Below are 27,239 nucleotides of genomic sequence, written 5' to 3'. Positions count from 1 at the left end.
TGGCACAACTGCGTATATATTTTCATTTTAGCTATTTTTTTTTTACTGCTAAAGAATGCCAATTAAAGTATTAAATTACTTTAATATACATTCTTCATTGGTGGGGGTGCACAAGGAACTGGAGTGTCTTTAACCCCTCAAGGACAATGGGTTTGTCCTTAAACCCATTAAAAACCATGAATAGTGAGCCCGTACATGGCTTTGTCATGAAGGGGTTAATCTGGTAAACAGTGAGGCATCATCAGAGTGTTACTGCTGAATAAAACCGACAGTCTAATAGACTGCAATGAATTTAGACAGAATTTTATTGCGAAATCCAACCACGGGTGCCTTGGGAATACTCTACAAATCTTCATATTTATGAGACTTAATTAGAACAAAATTGCCAGTCCGTAAAATGCCGAAAATGCTTCTGTTTTGGTTACATCGCAAAGAAAGCGAGAGTTCCCACCTTGTCAGGACGGAAAAATTATTATTATTATTATTATTATTGGTCAGTCAACTTAAACTACTCATAAAGGTAAGCTTTACACCTCGGTATGATTTCTCGCCAATTATAAAAGATTTATTAAAAATATTTTTAAAAATATTGTTTACAAATCTGAATTTATTTTTTTTTTACATTTATAACACTCTTTTTTGTGACTTAAATACGGGTTTTAGGAAAAGTGAGCTTTTAAAATAAAAAAATAATAATTTTACCCATAATAATAATACTTTGATATGTAAAAGTAAAATTATTAGTTTATGCTCTTAATTGCCTAATTTTCAGGATATTTAAAGGGACACTCCAGCCATTGTATGCTCTTCGATGTCTTCACCATTGTATGGTGGCTTTTTTTTTGTGGTGCCCCCCCCTTATAAATGCATAGGGTTATCCCGCATATTCCTCTATATGCATTTACCCCGTTTTTCCACTATTTTCCGCTATTTGCAGCGCGGGAGATGCGTTTCGGACCCGCATATACGCATTCGTTGTTGAGGAGGCTGCCCGGGGCCCTGGAGTGTCCCTTTAACTAATTAACTGTATGAATCCGGCGACATTTCTTTCTGTAACCAAAACGCATTATTAATCCTATTACCACCGGTTTGCAAAGTTGTGCCAATCACGACAGAACTGTGTGAAAACGATCACGCTTCAGAACTGCATGGTTCACGTCACACGAAAAACACGGATAGAATGTAATTTGTATGAGATGAAGCCAGCTGGAAAGATGTCGTAAAAAGGCACTTTAACGTGATTGCCCTGAAGAAGGCAGTTCCTGCGGTGCGTTCGCTGAATAAAGACAGGGTTAACTCGATGCCACTAAACCACGTTTCTAGTATTTTGCCCTTTTCTCTGCTCCTATTCCTAATGTCATCTAAATTATACAAAAAAACATCAACGCTGGGGGGTAATTGCTATTTCTGCATCCGAGATACCATGGCTTGGGGCACTTGGGGCACTGCCTTGTTCACAAAGCCTTTAAGCTTTAAACATTTTATTTCCTTTTTTGTTAGGTTTTGGGAAAAAACTGCATTAATACACAGTCTGATGACCATAAGGTGACCCCCTTTTTTAATCATGTGACTTTCTGATCATGTGACTCCACCAGCCATTTTAATTGTGTAGAAAACCATCTTACGCTATGTACAGGAAGTGACATCACCATAATTGGGAACCCTCCGAGTTTTGCCCCGGAGACTCCAGGTGAAGCGTTGCTGGTCACAGCCTGAAATGTCCTGGTCGTGGGAGCGGTGTTTAGATACGTTTCCCGCTCCCATAAATATAAAGCGGTTGGGGCTAGACCCGCCCATAGACGGCATTAGCCCTACCCCCCTATGATGTCAACATCGCCCACCGATGACATCAGGCTAACCAAAGAGCGAAGGCTCCGGTCAGCCAGAGTGTGGGCATCGCTCTCCATGAACAGGAAGGCCGCACTTCCTGTTATTGAAGCAGCACACCTACCGCAAACAGGAAGTTCACTTAACCCTACTTGGCCCTTACCAATGGTTCTACATTCCAAGACAACCAGCAATAATAATAATAGCGTACGTCCGAAGGCCCCATTATAATAGCTCAGCAAATACACTGCGTCACAAATTAACATTTCTATGAGAATAAATGATTTAAAACATAATTATTAAAGAATACAGAAATCAGAAAAATATTTGTAATTTTTTTCCTTTATAAACTTGGCGCTCCAGTTATAAATCACCAATGTAACTGGCGTTAGGGAAAGCACAGTTTTCTATACTTAAATTCACATTGCCGAGCCATGAGAATATTGCGCAACGTATTCACTAAATCTGTTTTTAATATTTTGGATAAGTTTAGACAGACGAGTCCAAATCCCGAATCTACAGCGGCTCATAACATTTTTTATGGCTGGCCCGGCTTTTTTTTTATTTCTAGAAATACATCCCCTTCTTGGCCACTTAAATATATAACATATTTATATCTCCCTGTTTTATTCACTAAAGCGGGAGTTGGCAGGAGAGTTATTGTTTCAATTCTCTGCATTCAATATTCATTACAAAAGCCCGTCCCCGGCTTCTTGTCTTCCTGCATGAAGGGCTGAGCTGGCCCCGCATAATGTATAGTTCAATCGACAAGGTGACTTACAAGAAACGTCATGCATTTAAATGAGGCGACCAATGGGCCTTTAACTAACACTTTAGTATTGATTATATTTTAAAGGTAGCTTCCTTCAGGTAGAAGAGCTGAGCTGGCCCTGTATAATGTATAGTTCAATGGGCGCACGGATTTATCTATATATTACACAGGCCCAGCCAAGCTCTTACTGCAGCAGAAGCTCGCCGGGGTTGGTCCTTCATAACGTGTAAAGCCGTCAAGGAGCTGCAACCACAACTACCCTGCAAACTCTTCATTTAGTGAATAAATCCCATAGATACGTCTCAATATAAAACACCCTTACAGACATTGAGACAGCTGGACACCATGAAAAAAGACCTCAATCCATGTCTAGCTTAATAAGGACAAGTATTCGGAGCCACTAACAAGTGGCCAAATATTTAAAATGGTATGTGGGCAACGACTCAGCTCAGTGTCTGAAAACTGGGACTGTCCTCCAGAAAACCAGGACTGTTGGGAGGTATGGTATCTGTAGCCAGCCAGCAGCTTCGTGGCCGTTGAGTTCCTCTCAAACCGCCACGTCTGGAACCCGTTTCGCTTATGTATGCAAATGCAGGATTCGTTAAATTTCCACAAGGAATTATGCTGTTAGCGCTAACATACCGTTCGAAAAGAGTTTATTAATAATTAATTTCCAAAGCGAAATTCAGAAATCCAGCTATAAATAACTCAATTTACCCAGCAATATAAAAAAAAACCCCAGCATGTTCAGATTTCTGGTGTTTATGGTCTACAGGTGCGTATATCTCCAAGGAGCTTCAGTAAAAAGCCACCAATGGCCTAAATATATATATATTTATAATAAAAAAAGATTACATTTCAGATTTTCTGTTGCTTAAATTTGGATTAAGAGTAATATTGATTTTTTTTTTAAGTAAAACATCCAGGCCTCCTTATACACCCAATCTGCTGCTCGAGCTGCAGATTGCATGCCACCCAACTGTCTCGCTTTGGGTGGGACAGTCCCGATTTTGCGACTCTTGCCTGCTGTCCCACCGAGCTCTAACTCCGTCCTGCCTGGGACACCGGAGAAGGCATACTGAGCATGAGCAGAACGGCAAGCGTAGACACAGCCGTCAGTCGCGCTTACACCATTAGGCAGCCGCCGGCCTTAAAGCGCCAGGGCCACCTCGTTATCCCCAATCCGCCCTGAGAACATCAATCGACGGATTTATCTGGCATTTTAAGATTAACGAGGCAGTAAATTTGATGAAGATATTAAAGCATTTGGTTACAAGTAATAATAATGGACGCATCGAAGAGATATTAGTTTTTCTTGTTTTTAGATCTTTTTGTTGAAAATGACAGTTATACAGAGCCTGAGAGGCACTTCAAACCGGATTTTGACATAATTGGGCCATTTCTGGATAACTTTTCCTTAATACCCTACAGCGTAGAAAATATACATATTATGCCACAAAGGGATACAATGAGTTTCCTTCTTGCCCCTAGTGAGGCAGCTTTTGGATAAAAAAAAAGTATAAATCATAATTTTCATTAAAATAACAATCTGTCCCAAAGATATTGCGTTATTTACATACAAAATATATCTCTTTAAAGCATTTAGGAGCACTTAGAGCCGTTAAACCTGGAGAAGACCCCTCTTTTATTTATAAACTGATAAAAGCCTGTTTTTAACCTTTTCGTCACCAATGGCAAGATTCCAAATTGGAATTGTAAAATGTGACGGGTTTACGCTAACGCATAGAGCCATAAATAAGGAGAGCTTATACTTTAAGGAACCGATTTATATCATTTATTAAATTACATTGTATTTGTAAAAAAAAAAAAAATTTTAGAGTCAGATAACTAAAAAGCCAAGAGAGAGAAAGAGATTATATCTATATATATATATATATATATATATATATATATATATATATATATATATATATATAGTGAATGTATATGTATTTAGTGCATTTTGTTTAGAATGCACTCATGGCAGCTGATTTTTAATTGATTTAGACTCTTTTAATTACTTTTGGCAGCTAAAGTTATTTTCTGATTAAAAATTGGGCATCGGCTCTGGGCACGCAACAGGAAACTGGATTTTTACCAAAGCTGGAAGGAATCCAGCAGTTTTTCAGGCAGCCGCATGGCCCGGGTCAGGTTGTCTTATCTCCTATCGTCACCCAACGGCCCCAGGGAGGTGAGGGGTAACTTCCCCGAGAGCCAGAGGGGCAGCTCAACCATGCGCTCATACCCTCCAGCATTCAAAGGGTTAAGAATCGCCCCGTCCCAGCGAGCCACAGTTTACGGCCAAGAACGGAGACTCGTTACTATGGACACACACCTAGTCGTTTCATTCCGGGCTCCCATAATTCTCTCTGGCAGCAGCATGATTAATTCAAAGATTTATTGATTTTCCTCGTCGCTCAATCACGCTGACCTGCTTTTGCTGACAGGTCTCGGTGGATCGCGCTCCCCTCCCCCCCGTCATGCGAACGCCTAGTCCCCGGACAGTCCCTGCGGGGGGCTTCGGTGCTTATGGGCTGACTACGTTAGGGTACTTGCCAAACAGGCTCTTAGAAGGATCCTGGGAAAATCCCGGGTGTTTTGATTTTTTTCCCCATTATTTTGGGGAAATTCAATGTATAAAAAGCACAGACGAGAGTAGCCTCGAGTATTCATAAAAAGATGCTCCTTTCTCTGTTCCGTATGGACACAGCTATTTATTTTTCCCAAATACTAGGTGTACAAAACATGTCCTGTTATTTTTCTCCAAAAAAAAAAAAATTCAGGATATATAAGAGGGTTGTATTTGTCACAGTTTGTAGGGTGTTCACTGCCAGGGCCGGACTGGGAATAGAGAAGGCAGATTACCGAATGATATCCGTGTGGCCACAAGAGGGGCAGATCAACTAAGTGTTGGCGCTATCGGCCAGGCAAGTTCCAAATGGCCACAGCGCTCCCACAGAGCCGGGTTACAGCCCTACTTAGGTGCAATTGTTCTTTGGTCTTGCTTTCGAGAGCTGCATGCACTCTATGCCTGTCTTATAACCGTACCTGGGAGCTTCCAAGCTAGAGCTACCCTGTTTTTTTGGGATGCTGTTGGGTCGGGTCGGGTCGGTAAGTGGTCCCTGCTGGCATTGTATGTGGGGGTCGTCCCACACGCTGGAGGACGCCATCATTAGAAGTGGACGATGAGCGGGAAATGCCGTGACCTGTAGTTTCTCCGCGGTGACCCAGAGACCAGGAGAAGCGCCACTTGGCCTGAAGAGTTCCCAGGTACGCTTATGACGAGAGCGACCAGCGCTTAGCGGACCATCCCATTAACTGCGTTAAAGATTTGCATCGCACCTGCTTGTTATAAATAACCTCCTCTGTGAAGAAGTCACAATTGGTCCTCTACACTGATCAGAACCCACATAAAAACATATAAAGCCCCCCCAAGGGGTGACAGAGACGCCTGGCTGGGTTGGCACGTAATTACCCGTGTTTTTATGAGAATACCAGGTGGATGAGAAGTAAAAGTCTTATATTTATGTACCTAACATACATGTGTGTGGTTTCTACCAACTGTGTCACAATGCAAAGTATGATTGAACTTCATAAATCCATGGAATATTCTATGAAGGGAAGTCAGTATCCGAGAACCGATTCAGATTCCGCCCCGTATAATGCATAGGTAATGTTTTATAGTCATCTCACTGATATACATTACGCTAAGTTAAAGTCTGCATTTTACAGAAAACACATTGTTTCGGGAAAGCTCCCTCTTCTTTGTTTTGACTTTATTTGTCTACATCGTCCAGACTATTTTTTTGTTGGGGTGTCTCCATATTGGATTACAGTCACCAGCGCTTATAATTCTGCGGGTTACAGCTGCGTGCAAGGAACAATAATACATTTTTGCATAACGTGTAATTTTAAGGACAATGTCAGGTCAAATCTATTATTGCTCTGAAAGGAACAAAACATCAGATTATTCTGCCAATTTAGAAAGATCTTCTCTAATTTTCCATGGCCCTTATCGCATCTGGCAAACAATGGATCATAATTACTTCATTAGCAACGAGGGTCTCAGCTGGAAAGAGATTATTTTTTTCCCCTCTGCAGATGTGTAACGGAGACACGAGCTCCTGGTGGATTTACAAATATATATACAATGTATCGGCTGTGTCTACATTGGGTCACATGTGTCTTCTCCAGAAGGACCTCAAAAGCAGAAATCGAAAGGCGTAAGCAACATTGTATCCTACCACCTTCGGGCACCCACCACGCTGACCTCAGGAGATAATGAGAATTCTTTCCAATCATAGACCACCAGGGACCACTTCCCCGGAAACCAACCTCGTTAGAACATTAAAAATGCTTCAGTGTATTTAGCCGACGGGACTCCTATTTCAGGGACGATGCGACCTTAATCTACCTTTAAGTCTATGTTATCGACACACAATCAACCGACACATATGTCTAGGTGCGCATGCCCTCACCGTAGAGTACAGCGGCGTACACAATGTTTTTAAAATTGATAATTTCTATTTGTACGCCCCATTTAACGGATCTGTAACTAGAAGAGTTTAGCCAAAAAATTTAAAAAAGCTATTGATTTTCAACATATTCAAGCACCAGCAGTCATTACCCTTTGGAGTCCACCATTGACGTGGTGGTAACCCATAATCATGTTTTTTTTCCCCATTTTATTTTTATCGTATGAAATTTTTGTAAAAATAATAAAAATTAAATGCCAAATTTTAAATCCCAATTGTCTGTGCAGATATATATTTTTTTCTTTCCATAGTTTATTTACCATAACTATTAAAATGTATATCGCATTATCGCAAGAATTGTCATGGTAAATAACGTTATGCCCGTTCTTCAAATGTCAAGATCCTTGGGTATTTTCCAATTTCCGTGTAACAATTATCGTTATTCACGTTTTATTAGCATAAGAAAACATTTTAAAACCATGGGGGGAAAAAAAAAAGAAGACACTCAGCAGAAATAGAGAACGGAATAGTCGTTACCGGGAACATCAGTGACCTTTGAAAAGAACCCGGAGGAACCGCAAGGGATTAATCACACGATGCAGCATTTCCAACAGCATCAGCCAGTGAAGGGCGATACGTAGGAAACGTCACATCTGGTCATTTTATTTTTCATAAAAGCAATTTATTTGTCCATTAGGTATATAAACCCTCAGAAGAAAGGAAGAAAGCAGTCACTTACCTGAGACGAGTGAGACTGTGTCTTTCTCCCATGAGACATAGGCCTCCACGGGGGAGGAAATAATGCACTTGAAAACTACTGCATTGCCTCTCATGGCTTTCTGGTCTTCCACACGGACCGTGTAAGCTTCCCGTAAAACTGGGTGAAAGAAACAGCAGAATGTTGGCACTAGAATGATACATTTACATTGTTGAAAGAAAGATTAGACTATCTACGGCAGATATGATGCGAGGCAGATGTGATGGTAGGCACTCAGCAGAGGTCACCATGGCTGAAGGTCTTTAGAAGGTCTTATTAGTCAGAAAGACATGGAATGTCGGAGTGCTTGGGGTTGGAGGATTGTGGGCACAAAAAAACACCTAAAACACCTTCTTTTCAGCCATGATCCTACATTAAATACATTGGGAGTTACTGAAAGCTGCTGAGAAATTTATTGTGAAAACTACATGAAATTAAGAATTTTATTGTACCTTCTACGCGTCAATATATCTATTTTTTATCAGTTTGTGATTTTTTATCTCCGTTTTAAATGGAATGATCCCTCTTTTTCCACAAACAGGGTGGGATTCTAGCTACTTTTGTTCATGGCTTGTTAATGGGGTTGGGGCGTTTGGAATTTAATAATAGGTACACAGGGAATCCAGGATCTTATCAGATCGTGGGCCACACACATAAAAAAATGCATTTTACATGGAAATCTGGCCAAACAGCCAATCTCAAATTATCACCGCTTACAGTTTTCATTAAAAAAGAAAAAATGGCAGGAAGCTAGAAGTCCATTTTTTAACATATTTTAAGTTGTAACATAGATGTACTTAGTAAATCTGACCGTCAAAATCAACCGCATTTAGGTCTGGCTTAAATATGCCGTTCTACTTACTCTTCCGGAAGTAAATGTGGCATTTTTTGGTTCTGTTCAATGCCCAGACCCTTCCCGGAAATAATTATTAAATCAAGTGAAATTGTGTCTCGTTCATAATTTCTGGGACAAACGTAGACACCCATAGGCTGTTGCCATATCAGTCTCTTAAAAAAATTGTACATTATTTTTAATTAATTAAACCTTCAGATGAAAGAATAAAGTGACATACGGTTCTACGTAACATTTAATCGAGCTTCACATGATTAAGTAGTATGTATGACCTCATTATGGATCTGCATGCTGATTGGTCACAAGTTTTCCCATTAAAGACACCAGCTACCAGTTAATATACCAGCATAATGTACATTTATAGGCTTGGTGGAAGGTCTGTCCATGTGGTCTCCAAATATTACTAAAATCCAATAAAATTCTGTTTATTGAATAAATAACTGAAAAATCAATAAAACCAATATTACAAACCAAAACATTCAGTTTTTATTAATTATTATTATTATTTTAATTATAATAATAACAATCAAGAAATTATTAAGAAATAGTAGGGATTTTAACTTAATCTACATTTCAATGCAGATCCAGCGGTTGGCATCGTATATGGTTTACCGTCTGATCATATGTATTTATGGAGGGTGACTACTAAGAAATCAAAGCTCCAGCTGTAAATATTTAGCGTTATATACCGTATTAGACATGGGTAAAGTTTGAAAGGTGGTCTTATCGCCAAAGCAACCACTGAAATGGTCCAATCAGAAGGAATTATACCATGGGTTGCTATGGAGATAAGAACACCTCTTAAGCCTTCTCCAGATGCTACTGTTTAAATCATTTGGTGGAATTACGAAACTTGGTATTTCCAGTCTTTTTCAATTAATTTCTTATGAAAATAAAGTGTATTTAAATTTTTGGGGGAGTTAACCATTAAAAAAAAATATTCTGTAGATCAACTGAACTTTTTTATTTTTATTGTTGTCCATTTTCTGTAGTTAAATCAATATTAAAATAAAATCTGGAAAAAAAAATAATTAAAAAAATTATTGGCGCCTATAAAATAAAATAAAAAAAATATATTTTTTTACATTTTGTTATATTTATTTTAAATATATTTTCCAAAAACACTCACCGGCCTTGATGTGGACATCTTGGCTCCTGATTTTCCCTGAAGGATTTTCAGCTGTGCAATAGTAAGTATTATCGTGGATTAAGTTATTAAAGCTTGAAGGAGGGAAGGGGAAAATTTGGAGAGTGCCATTGGGGTGGACGTGGCGGATCCCGGGGACATCATAGATCTCCTCGCCCGTTGCTAGGTACCATCTGAGCGTCACAGGGGGGATCCCTCCTGCCGGACAGGGCACCAGTGTCCCCGTGGTGCTTGCAAATACTACCTCTTGCAAAGATGCATTGATAAAATATAGGCTGGAATGTAGATCTTCACTGGAAACTGGGGGGAAAAAAGAAAGATTAGGGTTAAATGTAGCAGTGATTTATAGCGAAACAGGCCAAGTTCTCTAAAAAAAAAGCCATATGTCTACCCCGCGCATGTTTAAATTCCCTCACTGTATTAGCCTCTACCACTTCTACTGGGAGGCTGTTCCACTTATATACCAGCATCTCCAGAAAGTAACACTTCCTTATGTTACATCTGAGCCTCTAATCCTCTACTTTTAGGTTAGAAACCATACAATTTAACTCCTTCAGTCCCAGGGGTTTTTTGGTACCTTGTCATTTTTGCGGTATGTTGGTCCAGCGATTATTCTCTTTCCCTGTGAACGGTGTACCCATGTAAACTATATATGGTTTTTTTTAAAGAAAGATAGAGCTTTCTTTTGATTCCATAGTGAGATAATTAGCTGAAAATTTAGGATGAGAAATTTAGTAAAAACTTGTAAAAATTAGAAAACAGATTTCAGAAATACCTAATTGATATAGAATTTCCATAATTTCCCAGCACTTATAGGAAACATACTATAAGGTATACATCATTCTTTACAGAGGGGAGCCAAGGATGTGTCCCTGCCACTGCAAGAAGGCCAGGACGTACCTGTACGTCCATTAGGGTTTCTCGAGATGCTTTTTACGGATGTACCAGTACGTCCATAGGGGACTGAAGGGGTTAATGACATCTTCTCACCAAATGAGGGGAACATGTATTATTATCATCAGTACCTTTTAGTTATTCAGCGCCAACAAATTACACAGCGCTGTACAATTTAGGAGGTGCAGTCAGAGGAACGGCAGGGAAGCAGGGCTTAATCAAGAGTGTACATTTTAGGGCTGTAGAACCCTGTGATACCCTCATACTCCGCAAACATTCTGGGGTCCTAGAAAATCATCAAGTCCGGACATTGTTATACAAACGGAATGCAAGACCCCCTTACAGAAAAGCAAGGAGAAACGTTCTAGATCCGGAAGGTCTACTGATTATCAAATATCCTGTTTTTTTTCCTCCCCTCCACCCTTTTCTCTGATAAGTTGTCTGTAAGGGAGCCATTAATAACAGCAATAAACACAGAGCAAGGAACCTGCTTCCTGAAATTAGAGATTGTGATCCGCCTTGTCAGATCAGTTGGGTCTTTGTTGATCCGACGGACTCGATGCCACAGCGGGTCAGATGCCTCGCCACCGGCAATGACAATATTAACATTTTCCCCAAAAAAGGGAATGGTTTTTAACGTAGTCATCTTTAGAACTCAGTCTCAAGACACAGGGTTATAGTTTATATACACACACAGAAACGCTATCATTCAAAAGTTTGGGGTCACCTAGAACTTTCCTTGTTTTTGAAAGAAAAGCTAATTTTGTCAATTAAAATAACATGAAATGGATGAGAAATCCAGCACAGACAGGGTTAATGTTGTAAATGACTATTGTAGCCAGAAACGGCTGATTGTTAATGGAATATCTTCATTGGCGTACAAAGGCCCTCTATCACTCCCATCACTCCTGTGTTCCAATGGCCCTTTATCACTCCCATCACTCCTGTGTTGCAATGGCCCTTTATCACTCCCATCACTCCTGTGTTCCAATGGCCCTTTATCACTCCCATCACTCCTGTGTTCCAATGGCCCTTTATCACTCCCATCACTCCTGTGTTCCAATGGCACACTGTGTTCGCTGATCCAAGTTTAAAAGGCTAATTGATGGTTAGAAAACCCTTTTGCAATTATGTTATAGTCAGAAATGCCCTTGTTTTCTAGGAAAAGAGCGAAGTAACCCCCAAACTTTTAAACTTTATATATTTTTTGGCCGAAAAAAGGCTTTATAGATTAGCAAATAAACTCAGCAGATGTCGCTTTGAAATAAAAAATGACTTTCCCCCATAGCCTCGGTTTTGTCATTTCATCTATAGGAAAACACTAAAGAGGAATGTTCCTGGCTTCTTCTTGGCTGCTATAAAATAAGATAAATGGATCATTTAAAGTAGCATTTAAATAAATTGCACTTTTTTACATGTACTAAATGTTCATATAGGTGGAAATATGTCACCCAAACTGTCAGGAATTAAAATGTATAAGAAAAAAAAACACAGGTGGAAATGACGTCCTCGAGCCATTCTTCTTCTTTTTATATATAAAAATCTATGTAAGGTTTGAGGGAGCAGCCATTTTGTTTTTGCCTCACATTACAAACCTGCTTTCTGATAACACTACTTCTTATTGATTTGACGTATAATCTACATGGTCAAAAATATATAACGAGTTAATATGATATGTTTTTGACCTTGTGGCTTATACATCAAACCAATAAAAATATAATATATATATAATAAACTGTGTTTATGGCCGTACTGCCCCAGTCTCCTAGGAGAAAGAAATGGCTGCCTTTGGCAACTGCAGCAATTGGAAATACTGAGGTTGTCGAATTTGGGGTAGCACATCAACATTAGACGGCATATAAGAACCATTCAGACCCCTTAGTCCGTAAAAACCTAAAAATTATTTTATCCTTAGCCTTGTTTTACAGCGTCAGGTACGACCTTCCCGCCCCGCACCAGGACGCTACATCTGCCAGTCGGCAAGGCATGCATTGTATAGGTGACCCAGAACATAGCTCGCATGGTCACCCTAATTACGGGGTCCCAGATGCCGGCCACGTAGATTGTGATTTTTGCTTCTTCTTAAGGACTGACTCATAATGCAATCAGAAAGCCAATATGGAGACCTTATCAGCAAAGTGTCTTCTGTCGCAGGGCTACTATTTTGATGGGTTCTAGAGTTTTCATAGGAATCTGTATATTGTATTATTTATATATATATATATATATAATGACATATATAAATATAGAGTGGTGTCGATGGCTAGCAAGATTACCTATAAAAAATATATATAAATATAAATATACATTTATGGTTTATTGTCCTCAAGAGTATGCTGGATACCTTCATGAGAATAAGCGAGTAAATCGGTGCTCCTGAATCATTCAAGGTAGCGAGGATCGTATATTATGGTTTTAGCATTTCTACAAGAGAGATGGGGGGGGGTTTGACCGGTGCCGGGGTATCTATAGGGAATAAGGGATGTGTTTGGTTCTACTCTTTGTGACATGTCTCTGTCCATAAACACAAGCAAGATCACGCAAGCCGCAACAAAAATGCATCGTAGTAACGCAGGGAATCCATAATGCCGGTTAAATTATTAATGTTCCTTTCAGTGAGGGTATTCTGGATTGTTCACGCACTGTGGGGCGGAATAATGTGCATAAATGATGGGCTTGACTTAACCTGTCGTCTAAGCATAGCTTGGATCCTACAGATGGAAAGCAAGTTTGACCTATAAATAATAATAATATATTATTAGTATTATATTATTATTATTAAATATATAATTATTATTAAATATATTATTTTTATTATTATTATGTATTAAGGTGGTGGAGCACATACCACCGATATGAAAAGATATGCCTATTCAGATTAGCTTATGTCCCTGATAGCAGGGCCAGGCCCCCCATAGGGACCCTAGGCATGCATTGTGTGTATATTAAAAAGCCAAACCAAAGCCCTTTTTACTTAAATTCTGCCTTAATAGTATAAACAGAATGTAATTTATTTGAAATAATATTTTCCCAAAGATCTAATATTTGTCCAGGAGGTCAGCTGTCCCGTCAAACGGAATATGAGATCATTTTGACACCAAGCTTTTCCCCGCAGCAAAATGAGATGGCATTGTATAGCGAAGCCTTCCTCGTGTCCTCGGATAACTTGTCCTTCGGAAGGTGCATTGTGTCTGTCGCTAAATAGTGTGAATGTTGTCGAGGGTTACGGGTACAATATCCCGAGAACCGAAATATCCAGAATCTAAGACGAGACCAACGACTGATTAAGGTCTGAGTCTTTACAGCAGGAGAAAACGGGAGACTAGACGGGGGCCGAATGGGGCCGAACTACCGGCAGGTTCTATGTTACATTCTGGGTTGTGATTAATCATTCTCTTCCTTACTTAAGTGCATTTGCTATGTTCACCCCTCTAAGTATTAGAAGGTCCGGCCCGTGAATTCCCATCGCGTGACGCTGTAATGAAACGCTGCGCTACACGATGCGTTTGCTAATAAGGCTTCACAAAATTAGCAAACAGCTAACACAATTTCTCAATAATTGCGACGTGTTATTAGCAAACTGCTAATGCATTCTAACATTGACTTGTCTGCGATCCCACATGAGCAGCAACTGTTAAGTAAACTGGGACCATTCTTTCAATCTGTAACCTCCCCTCCCCCAATCGCGGTAAGGCGAGAGAAGCGGAGAATTTTCTTTCCCTGAATCCTCCCCAAGAATAGAATTTGGACAGAAATAACACGACTCCATATTTTCTTTTTCCAATTGGATAAATTGTTTCCGGGACAGAAGACCCAAAATTTCATCCCACCGCATTAGCTGTACCGCAAGATAGGCCGTCTACGATCCAAGAATTCTCAGCCTGTATAAAGAGACCTGCACGGGTCGGAGGATGAGAGACCTTGTAGAACTTCTTCTCCGGGAGACGCTAGTCCTTCCTATGTCCAGAAGACATGTTTTAAGTCATTTCAGCCCTTATTAGATACTTTGTATATCATATTTCTCATTACACATAGATTATGGTCCTGGGAAGACATCAGAAGACTAAGTTGGCCAAGTTGCTACCCCAGATCCTGGCCCAGAGGAACTTGCCCTGCTTTTCCATGGGTTTGTAACTTTGTAACAACTGCAGCAACCTTTACATGAGCTACATTACTGCATTCCAGGGGGGAATGGGCTTGAACACGGATGAAGTGCTGGATAATCCATAAGGTTTGTGCCAAGAGGACCTCAAGCCCTGATGGACAATATGGTCGCCTAGCAGTAGCCCCATTGTGGAGATAGGAGACGGGAGCTCTGTTATTTATTAAAAATAAAGCAAATTAAAAGGTATCATAACTCAGCTCATGTGGGAAGCCAACACTTTCTCTTTAAAGGGACACTTTCGCCATCGTATTTTGTGTATCCCGTTTCAAAAACGTTACTATCTCTTTAAGACACAAGACTCTATCTAGCACCATTTTCCTCTGTAATTCCATCCATTTTTGGAACTATATGAAGACGGGACCCAATTACAAATAAATAAAAATATGGAAAAAAGATATTTTTTTTATTTTTATTATTATTATTTTTTTACCTAAACAAATGATTTTTCTCATATCTGCGGAACAACCTCTTCAAACAAAATACGTGGTACAGAGAGTTTAAATCATTAGAATATACCGTATTACATGATATTTATCCCCACCGGGAGTTAATTAGATAATTAATGCTATAAATATTCAGTGAAAATGTTATTCTTTGGGAAGCAGGAATGATTCTGTGGAAAACATGGAAACGGGATGAATAGGGACAGAATGCAGTCATTCTGTGTATTAAGCCACGCTTTGGGCCAATAGCAAATATTTTACAAAAAAACTACAGGTTTTAATTGAATATAATATAAGTTTCACAATGGGCTGTTTTTAATAATACAAAATATGAATATTTTTAGATGAGAAAAAAGCAACAATTGGGGAATAATACATTTGCTCGAATCTATTTTTTGTCTCTCTCTCTTTGACAACGATTTTGGGTTAGGAATCAAGTTTTAATTCTCATTATTCCGATGAAACCGGAGTATTCTCTAGTAAATATTGGACTTAAATAATACGTCGACTAAATAGTGGTCTAGAAAAAAAAAACGTAAAAAAAAAATTAAATAAAAAAGTAAATTATTATTATAAATTGTTGCAGTTTTGAAGAAAATTATTTAATTTACATTGGTGATTTTTCCAACTGGCAGGGAATGCAGATTACAGCCGATAGAAAGCTCTGATTATCTGAGATTTGAAAACCTCCACACAGCTGTTTTTTTAAAATTAAAATGTTCATCATTTTACAGAAATACAAAGTTTTATTTTTGTTCAAGCCCAATTTTTTTTTAAAAAATCCATCTTTTTTTTTCTATTGAGCGCTCCTTTCCCTCGGTCCTGGTATGAATAGCTTTTTTTTTTTTTTAACTTTTTTATATTTTAAAGCCCGGCTTCCCAATTTACATTTGAAGAGATAAAAACAAGTGGTTCATTAGCACTTGGATGGAACGATCAGTTCTTTGACTCGTTATCCCTGTTTATTTTTCAATTTAATATATGTTAATGTTATACTTTGTCGCTTACAAAGAGACCATTGAGGTTTTTTATTTATCGCCATGGGTTGTGGAAGATGCACGTGGCGAATGAAAAACAAAGAGCGCGACCCTAATAAATAGGTTCGTTGGGACCTTTAATGAATTGGACGTCTCAGAGCGACTGCACCTGCACCTTCTTGGAGGAAGGATCGTCTTCTTACAAGGGACTAACTGACACAACACAGCCCTAATTGTGTCGATCTTTGAGTTTTCAAGGTCATTTTGGATTTTTTGTTAAAAAAAACACAAAAGTGTTTCGTTCCAAACACCCCCAAGAAATCGTATTTATAGAAGGCTTTGTCCCCCCTTCTGATTGATTTGTTGGTTATTAGATGTAAGCATGTCATAAAAGGTATATTGAGCCAAACTGTTTCTTTCTTACAGGGATCTTCTTACATGCGATCGCAGCCTAGTGCCTGACCCACGGTGTCGATGAACCATCTTTGTTCAGAAGTATTAGTTCAGCTCTAAGAAGATGGAGACCGTGTGCCTAGATTTGTCTGTCATTCCAAATGGTCCAATGGGCTTTCTCGGCGCTCCAAGTTACGTGGATCAGTTTGGGGGACAAAGTGTGGCAGCCCTTTTTCCATGGCTAGCATGTGGCCATCTAATGGGGAAAATCTGCATGCCACACATACCCCTAGGCCCTGTGGCCAAAAGATGGGTAGTCTTGCCACCAAGACTACTAAATCTTAAGCGCCATTGCCACAAATAGATGATATGCGAGCACTTGCCTCTGTACTCGCCCATAGTTCAGGATGGTGCGGGCATTAACCCCTGTTTATCTTAGAAATAGCACAGAAGGATGTGGAATTTAATTTAATTGAAATATATATCTATATATAGATATCATCTATTTGTGGCAATGGCGCTTAAGATTTAGTAGTCTTGGTGGCAAGACTACCCATCTTTTGGCCACAGGGCCTAGGGGTATGTGTGGCATGCAGATTTTCCCCATTTGATGGCCACATGCTAGCCATGGAAAAAGGGCTGCCACACTTTGTCCCCCAAACTGATCCACGTAACTTGGAGCGCCGAGAAAGCCCACTTGGACCATTTGGAATGACAGACAAATCTAGGCACACGGTCTCCATCTTCTTAGAGCTGAACGAATACTTCTGAACAAAGATGGTTCATCGACACCGTGGGTCAGGCACTAGGCTGCGATCGCATGTAAGAAGATCCCTGTAAGAAAGAAAAAGTCATCCACTTCTCCGAATGCATAAAAAGAAAGAACTGAGATATTCTACCTCGGAACATCACTGTAGGACTTCATTTCTAGCCCCCTCAATGCAGGAGATCACGTTGGGGTTCAACCCTGAGTTGCGGTTTACCCAAAATATGCCAATGACATGCCATCAACTGCGAGACCAGCCATGTCCATACCTGGGAAGTCACAGGGTTTGGCCCATAGTCTCAGTGTTTTTACCCCAATGTCAGGGTGAAGGGGCAGATTCTCAGGGTCACAGACTCCTTCCTATCCCCCCCCTCCTTGGTGATCAGATATAAGACTCTGCATTGGTGGTTTTGCTCCCAGTATGTTATGGTTGATATCTCTGCTTGAATGCAGGTGACCCAATGAAGTGTATCTTTAAATAATGAAAAGTCAACGTTCCCGCGAGGACCGGTATTAGAGCCAGTTGGTTAACACACTTGGTGAGTCACTATATAAAGGGATTTTTGCAACGGGCTATTAGAGGGTTAATATTCCAAGAGTCTCGGGGTCGGCTCGTTTACATACGGCCACGCTCCCTTCACAAGCCGAAACCAATCCAATATCCCTAACATTATCACGCAAAGAAATGCAGGTAGCAAAGCGCTGCGGGGGGTGAGTATGGAATCCATGGAGGTCTTACACCGGGGGCTGCATAACACAAAATTTTTTTGCTTTTTTATAATTTTTTTAAGTGGGATGGTGCGGTTCCAAAAAAAATAACAAAGAAAACTGGCTAAAGCAGAGACACAAAGAGTCTCGGTTGTTTAGGTCGGAGACTCTCTGGTACTCAATGGGTTAAGCCACTAACGCTATAGGCAAGTCACACATTAAGGGCAATTCACACCGCTTCGGCGCATCCTTCCGGAAGGACGTCCACTCCGCGAGTCACCAGCACAGGGCTTCTATTAATGGGCGCCTAGCGCTTTCAAAGAACATATTATACGCTATTAAAGGGGACGGCGGCCCCTCGGTGTCAAAGGGAGTTGCGTGTGGGGGAGACGTATACATAATGCTTCTGTGTCTGTACTCTACCACTTCTGCTGGGAGGCCGTTCCATTTATCTACCTCCATTTATCTTTTTTGGCCAGGGCTCTTAGTACAGTACACATAGACCTTAATAATGTTAGATTTATCCTTATCCTTGACATTTGTCTTGCTGGGGGGGTGCAAAGGACACTGCACGCCCAGTCTTGAGTTAATATGCTAGTGGCCATCATGGAAACTTAATGCACTTATTGGGGAGGAATAATTGTGCTTAGAGCACGAGGTTAAAATGACCCCTCCTTTGGTATAGACATACGGTGGGTGTAGTTATCGCTTAATGTGTTATTTAGGTGAAAGATCCCATTTTAAAATACACATTTATTAACATTCCTTGCATTTTAAAGCCGGCCGACATGTAGATATTAACGCTTCACGCTTACACTTTAATCGCCTTGTTTTAAAAAAGTGTAAAAGAACAAAGGAAAGCAAAAAAAAAGACAAATCATTCGGTGACAGGGAGAGATCGGCCCTCTTCTTTAAGCTGTCTGATAAATTATATGTTTTATTGAAATATATTCTGTGTTACTCGGCAAAGAAAAAAAAGATTCCAGAAGCCGTCGGAGAGAAAGCAAAGATCTGATGAATGTGAGAATCCAGCGAATCCGGCCTCACTAACGAACAATGCATATTAAAAGGACTCTGACTTAGCTTTAGAAGAAGCTGCAGCTCCAGATCTGCAGAAGAACGTCTGTTCCGCGATCACTCTGATTGGCTGCAGCTTATCAGTGACAGGAAAGCGCTTACACTGAAATCACGGTAAATGTATATGGGAGGATTCTATGCATTTCCAAGAGGGGCTACATGAAAATTTAAAGGGGATGCCCAGCTATGGCATGATTACCGGGGAATTACGCGGGGTAGGCCACCGGGAGCTTTCCATCTTCAGGGGGAGTGGCATCTTGTAGGGGAGGAGCCAGCCGCACATAGAGCCAGGCAGCTGTAATATGAGAAAACTGAGTCGGGGGGGAGGGAGTAGGCAGAATGTGGGCGGGGACTGTAATGGCCGCCAGCCACTCCCCCTCCCGAAGAAAGAAGAAACTGATCCAGAGCTCCCGGGTACGCTTCCGTGCTTTAAAGAGCTCCCAGGTACCATCGCGATGCCGCAGTCCCAGACACCGGAGAATGCATACTGCACCAGCGCAGAATTGCACAGAATCGCGCACAGTAGCGTTGCCGGTTTGAGTGACACTTTACCTCCCAAGCTCCGCCCCCCAATGTCCCGATTCACTGAACTAAAACTGTCTGAACCAATCAAGCGCCACAACAGAAAAAAATTCTAATCCTGCGGATCCTGAGAACAGGAAGTTAATATGACTGCTCCCTTATTATACATACACGTGTCCAATACATATAGATTGCTTAGATTGTAAGCTCTTTGAGCCGGGCCCTCCTCAAATTGTTATGTTATAAACTACTTGTTGTGTCCTGTCCACCCATTGTACAGCGCTACGGAATACAATGGCGTTATATAAAACTATAAATAATAATTTCCAACCTGCACGCTGTATAGTAGATTTATTTATTAAATCAAACCTAAAAAAATATATATTCCAACAAAAACTACTGTATCTGATTGGCAAACAGTCTGCGTACCAATATAGAAACATAGAATCTGCCAGCAGATTGGCCCCATCCAGGCCCCTGTCTAGTCGCTCGTTTCTCCTGCTGTAAAGACTCTACCACTTCTGCTGGGAGGCCATTCCATTTATCCACTGCCCCTTGTGTCACCACTTTATCCTCCTCTCACAGCCCTCTCCATCCAGGCAAGTGAACATTTCGGTGCACGATAAATGATAACAAAAAAGGAGAAAAACTAAAAGAAATATAGGATAAAAACGAGTTCATTATACTTTTCATAAAAAAAAACCAAAAAGCGTTACTCTAAAGCCTTGGGCTACTTACGGACTGCGTCGGGTAGAACATTTAAGTAGCCCAGGTCCCTTGAGAAACTCTATAGTATTTAACCCACTTACCAAGAAATTAAGAACGAAAAAGAAGTGGGCCGCGTTCTAATAGATAAACACTGTATTTAGATCATTGGGGTGGGATACATTTTAACCCTTTGAGAACCGGAGGACGCCAAAGTCATAGCGTTATCTTTTAACACCATTCTGATTATATTTACTAATAATAATAATGATCAATACCCCCAAAGATGTGGAAACGAAAAAAAAAAGTGGATCAGATATAACACTGTATTTAGATAATTGGAAGGGGATGCATTTTAACCCTTTGAGTACCAGAGGATGCAAAAAATGATAGCGTTATTGTTTAACACAATAAATAATAATAATAATAATAATAATAATAAAAATATTATTACCAAGCAATTAAAAATGATAAAGAAGTGGAACACGTTATTATCGATAACACTATTTAGATAATTGGACAGCGACACATTTTAACTCTTTCAAAACCGGAGGATGAAAAATGATAGCATTATCTTTTAACGCAAGTATTCTTATTATTTTTATTGTTAGAAATATTATTTGATCTATTAGACAGGAGGGACATCAGGAGAAGAGAAGAGTAGCAGCTCTAGGTCAGTGTAGCGGAGCTTTAGTGCCATGTTTTTTTCCACCCCAGTGTTGTGATGTATGTAATATTCTGTTATGCTCCGTATGATATTTTTGTGCCAGCTGGTTTTATTTTATATTACTTTTATTTGTGTTGGCATGGAGAAATAGTTCGGCCCTTTTTGTGCAGCAGGGGCCCAAGCTCCTTAGTCTGTCCTCGCTTGGCTCATTTGGTTATTAAAGCACAAACATTATCCTTTAATAGCAGAAAAATTGATTTATATATTGGGGGGATGGGAATCACTTTAAAAAGTTTTTTTCCACTCGCTTTGTTTTTCTGCCGTGCAAATTCTAATTAATTATTCACTATTGTAGCGGTTCATTTGCATACCGGGCAGGACTGAAACGGCAAAACTTTCTGTTAACTATATATTTTCTTGCATGTATTTTACCCTTGTTTTATAAAACGTGTTTAGCTGACCTTTTATTTAGAAATATCAGAGTGTTCCCTAAGTCACTCCACTCGCATACCCATACCTGGGTTTTTGCCCCAATCTCAGGGGCAGATTCTTAGGGTCACACAGTCTAAAACTGACTCCTTCCTAGTCTACCCCACTACTCACAGTAGCTCCCAGTATGTTATGGTTGATATCCCTGCTTGAATGTAGGTGACTCAATGAAGTGCATCGTTAAATAATGATAAGTCAAGGTTTCCACGAGGACCGGTATTAGAGCCATTTGAGGAACACATTTGGTGAGTCACTACGTAGAATCTTTGCAACGGGCTATTAAAGGGTTAATGTTTCAGGGGTCTCAGGTCAGCTGGTATAGAAAGTTCCCAGGTATAACACAGCTAGGCCCCCTGGTATTTCCAGACCAAGACATCAGTGATTATGGATAAAAATGTTTTTTGGTGCAAAGTATAAAAAAGTGGTTTTATCACCATAGCAACTAATAGAATATTTCTGCTAAGCGAGCCATCCTATTGGCTCTTCTGGTAAGACCACTTTCTACTATGTGCACCTGGATATTTTTTTATACATAACCCCCATTGTGTTTAGAAAAACCAACATATATTTTATTTTTGTGATATTAAGACCATCACATATTCCAAAAATGATTATTTACGCACTATTTGCCTTAAAATTCTACAAATCAACAGTAGATCCCATGTCTGATTCAGTTATACGCGTTATTAATTATTTATTGATTTATATGGCGCCGTCATAGTCTACAGCGCTGCACAATGGAACATTCATTAGTATATTGGCAACAACAAACTGATATTTGTGCCTTGCTGAGAGTTATAGGAGTTATGGTACAGCTAGGGCTATACCCCTTTTACATGACAAGTCACATTCTTTCACTTCAGCCACCGTATCTACTTTAATGCATTTGATAACTATGTGGTCCCTTTAATTTGCCGTTCCTCTTGAACAGGCACGTAGGGGTTCTGCAGAACCCCCCATATGAATTTTAATTTAATTTAATATTTTCTGCGCAGGCGATGCAGGGATAGAAAAATACCATGTTGCATGGCCTTAACACTTAGAACGCAGACCATGTGTAGCATTGATGTTCAGGACCACGGACAGCCCACGGCCATGTGATTCGTGGCAGTCTGTGCCAAACCAGCGGGCTGTAACTGTCGAAGCGGTGTGCGATTGCCAATACTCCCAGAGGATTGATACAACAGCTGGAGAGGCTTCAGGAAAGCAAGAGAACCTCTGTACCTCTTACGGTCAGGAGGCCAAATGTATCAAGGCAAAATCGGAGAACATTTTGGAGAATGTACTGTATTTACAGCAATCACCAGATTGTTCAATGTGTCCCAACACCAAGATTACGTCAGGGTTTCCATGAAAAATCTCGACCAATATAACAGAGCGAGAGGAACGTGGTATATAAGGTCAGGAAGCTCTGGAGGCTCCTTAGTTCATCGCATCTTGGTCGGCCTCTTCCCAGATCTACGCAGAAGGTCTCATTAGGAGCTCATCAGCCTCCTAGAGCTTCTTAACTGTAACGCTGCGCTAAAATAAACCGTAACATTGTTATGTCTGCTGTTCATCGCCATCGTAGTGTGATTTCGCAATTATAATAGCAACATTTCATTTAATAATCAAAGGTGCGAACAGATCACCTAGCAAAGCATCATGCACAAGTACCATAAAGGGGAGTGGAGGGGTAAATCCTTAACCCTTTTAGCACTAGAAGGTTGAATTGCAGTATCCCTCGCGGGCAAAAGAAGGGTTAAGCTCTTCCAAGGGAAATATAGCTATTTGCATTGCTTGGCATCGTTGAGTTGGAATAGTTTAACTCCTGGCATCTCCGTCTCTTGGCATTGATGTCCCATCCCTGCATTTAAAATGCCATACATGATGGTTCACTGTGGGATTGATTTTCTGCTCTACTTCCCTGTCTCTGAATGAAATCCCAAACCACTAAAATGAACCCTAAACCCATATGTTGTCAGTATTATCCCTCAACAATAATTAACTCCTTGGAAATATTCCATGTAGATTGGTAGTCAAAAATTCTAAAATAAATAATTAAATAATTTAAAAATCTATATATTAAAAAATAACATATCTGAGAAATCAAAGGAAAAAAATACCCATTCCTCTTATTTTTTTGCCATTTTTTCATTCTAGAACGCAAGTTCACGCCTCTTGCTACACCAACTTAGTAGTATGGCAAATTAAATGTTATTCAGATATTGGTTATTATATATATTTATTTATTTTTTATTTTATTTTATTTTATTTTATTTTTTTTATTATCTCAACAGGAGTTACAATAAATTTGGTGATTCAAAATTAGAGAATCAAAACAAAATACAAAAAGAAAAAAATCTATATATATAAAAAAATAACACATCTGAGAAATCAAAGGAAAAAAAAAAAATTCATTCCTGTAAATTTTTTGTCCTTTTTTTAAATTCTACAATATAAGCTCAGGCCTCTTCCTACACCAATTATTAGTATGGCAAATTAACTGTTATTTAGATATTGGTAATATATATTTTTTATTAGCTCGACAGGAATTCCAATACATTTGGGGATACATTAGAGAATTAAAACAAAATACAAAAAGGAAAAAGAAAAAAAAAATCTATATTAAAATAAAATAACATCTTTGAGAAATAAAAAGGAAAAAAATATCTATTCCTGTTATTGGTAACAATATATATATTTTTTAATTATCTCAACAGGAATTCCAATAAATTTGGTGATACATTAGAGAATTAAAACAAAATACAAAAAGAAAAAAAAAATCTATATTTTAAAAAAAAAACATATGTGAGAAATCAAAGGAAAAAATATCCATTCCTGTTATTGGTAACAATCTCGACAAAAATTCCAATAAATTTGGGGATACGTTAGAGAAGTAAAAAAAAATTAAAATAATAATAATAATTTAAAAAAAATCCACTTCTAGATTCCAAAGACAAGATTGCAGAATAATCATTTTTCGAGTTAAAATGCAACATTGTAACAGCTCACACATAACATTAGAATACATTTTACTGGCGGAGTTTGTTTGCCTAATTGAGTTTCATTCCACAACATTCCCTTAAAACCTCGAAGGCTAAACCAAGCTGAAAAGTCTAATTGGTCTAATTTCTTCTGCTTTGAAGTATTCAAGCGCAAATAAGCGATACCTTTAAATTATTTACTTCTCCCATTTATAATTAAGAAGGCTCTTGGCACGTTGCTTAGTAAGGCATGTGTGTCGTGGAAGGAGGCATTGTACTTAATCTGAGACGGGTGAGCGAGTTTTACATGTTTCATGACTTAGATCTCCGGAGATATATATATCCACTTACCGTACTTTGCTAACCGTTTATTGAACCAAATGACAATAATTTAGCTGCAATCCCTGCTGGGGATGGGTTTGAGAGCGTGCGATGGGTGGAGAGATCAGACATTTATATGTAAGGATTTATGAGATTTCTGACAATTGCTCATTTCCTCAAAAACTGTCTCGTAGGAGCTCCATTAAATGTGGGCCCTTATTTTGTACCGCAAAATCCAAGCAAAGCCCTTTATATCAGTTATACGGCACCCACCATACACACAGCACCCGTATATCATCAGCAGGGCATGCCCCAAATTGTGCGCTGCCAGTTTCAGTAATACCTCCCAAGTGTCCTGATGCACCAGGGGTAGAAGTGGGGGGGGGCAGCAGTCCCCACGTTGCAAAACAAGGGGGAGGGCAGACTGCCTGCTTGGGTGATTAATTGCCCAGTAACCCGCTGCTCAATGGCACAGTTATGGACTCCATAGACTATGTGCGCCCGGCTATGACATCATCAGCAAGGGCGGCGACTATGGAGGGGGGCTAAGGTAAATACGACGCTGCCTGTAAGGACCACATTGTGTCTTAAAGACGACTTATAGTCAACAACTGTTATTTACTAACGCCACCTATACAAAATCTAGTGCATTTTGTGTGTCAATCAGTGTAACTATCAACTTCCTGTCCCGAACTCCTCTTCCTCTCCCCACCCTTACCGGGGCTGCCTTAACCAATCAACAACAACCAGCAACTTAACAGCAGGAGGGATAATCATGCAGATGCTCGGAAAAAAAAGTCGATACCTTTTCGGGATGAGTAATAGATCGGCTTTAATAATATAAGTAAACAATTCCGTTACAAAAGGATCAGATGTAGCCTGGTACAAAGAAACACGCCCGGCTTTGGTTTCCTGTTAAATGACGGACCTGCTCCGTTTATTTATTTAACGTGTCCGGGCAGTCAGATGATGGCTCGGCCGCGTGCAATAGAACCTTTAAACTGAATAAGGGGCTTTCAACAAAGCCAATGGAGTAATAATACTCTGGGATTACAAGGTAAATAAATACCTTTCACACGGCGCATAGAACTTGCTGCCGGAGCAGGTGGTAAAGAAGGTTCCTTTCAGTAACGTGTTTGCGGAAGCCTCGGAAGGCTATTACAGGATATTTTTGGACACCTCCCTGTATCCACAGAACCTCTTACATTAGAATGTTTTTTTATCAGCAGTAGATTTCAATAAAACACAAAGAGCGTTTAGTGAAAAGGGTTATAATGACCGTGACCAAATGTTTGGGAACTGGGGGGGGGGGATCTACAATTTGCGTTTCAAGAAGGCCATAAAAGGTCAGAAAGGTCATAAAATGACAGTAATGCAAATTAAATGAGGTTAAATGATAAACTAAAGGTTAAATGATAAGCTTGGCAGCGGCTCTGAACTACAAATCTCATGATCCCTAACCAGCATCCTCGAAGGGGGACTGTGAGTAGCCAAGCATTGTGGAAGGTGCAGAGGCGATAAATAATAAATATTTGGTTTTAAAAATGTAAAAGCCTTTAAATTGTTTTTATTTTCATCGAAATACAGAAATGTAGCATTTTTTCGTATGTCCGTTTATATATATATATATATACACACACACATATACATACATACATATACACATACATACATACATATACACACACATACATAAATATTTAAACACACAAGATACTCTAAATGAAGCATTACATTTTTTATTGCTACTGCAGTCCCACTGATTCAGCTCCATGATAACCAACACATACAGAATTGCCTAGGGGTACTTTGACGTAGTGGCATGCTTAACGATGTATGGACATATAGTGTGATGGGACCTTAATATTTCTGCTTTAGATGCATTTAAATAAATTGTCTTTTCTCTCTCTATCCACAGGGCAGCAAAAGATGTCTGCCCCTTACAGGCTGGTGTCATTAAGTTCCCTATACAGTACTGTCAGCCCTGGTGGGATTCAGTACCCACTACACTAACATCCACACCCACACAGTCCCTCTAACACCATGAAGCTATACACAAACACATACACTCGCTATCTCTCCATCCCATGTGCCGCCAACCATAGGCTCGTCCCACTCACTCTTAACAACATATGCTGACACCCACACACACACACACACACCCTCTCACTTTCCTCCTTCTTTCCCAACTTCAGTGCAGCTCACACAGCACTGCCTCGCTCCCCCTCTTACATTATCTGCCCCACTACTACTGCTGTATCTTATGTAAACCCGCTAGGTACCTCGATTACCCCCCCCAATATTCATACCAGTCG

The 27,239-nt window shown here is 39.7% G+C and overlaps 1 protein-coding gene across 1 annotated transcript in view; it reads right to left on the bottom strand.

Moving 5' to 3' along the window:
* Positions 1–7,394: 7,394 nt before the first annotated feature.
* Positions 7,395–27,239, bottom strand: part of LOC128473513 (cell adhesion molecule DSCAM-like) — a 39,449-nt gene continuing 19,604 nt past the window's right edge. Inside the window, exons 2-3 of the mRNA XM_053455754.1 lie at positions 9,814–10,131; positions 7,395–7,951 (exon numbers count right to left, since the gene is read on the bottom strand). Coding sequence (XP_053311729.1) covers positions 7,806–7,951; positions 9,814–10,131 — 464 coding nt within the window. The 3' untranslated portion in view covers positions 7,395–7,805. The remainder of the gene's footprint in view (positions 7,952–9,813; positions 10,132–27,239) is intronic.

The sequence above is a fragment of the Spea bombifrons genome, chromosome 2, assembly GCF_027358695.1.
Source record: "Spea bombifrons isolate aSpeBom1 chromosome 2, aSpeBom1.2.pri, whole genome shotgun sequence".
NCBI lineage: Eukaryota > Metazoa > Chordata > Amphibia > Anura > Pelobatidae > Spea > Spea bombifrons.
The sequence above is the reverse complement of the archived record's forward strand: the minus strand, read 5'-3'. Positions and strand labels throughout refer to the sequence as shown.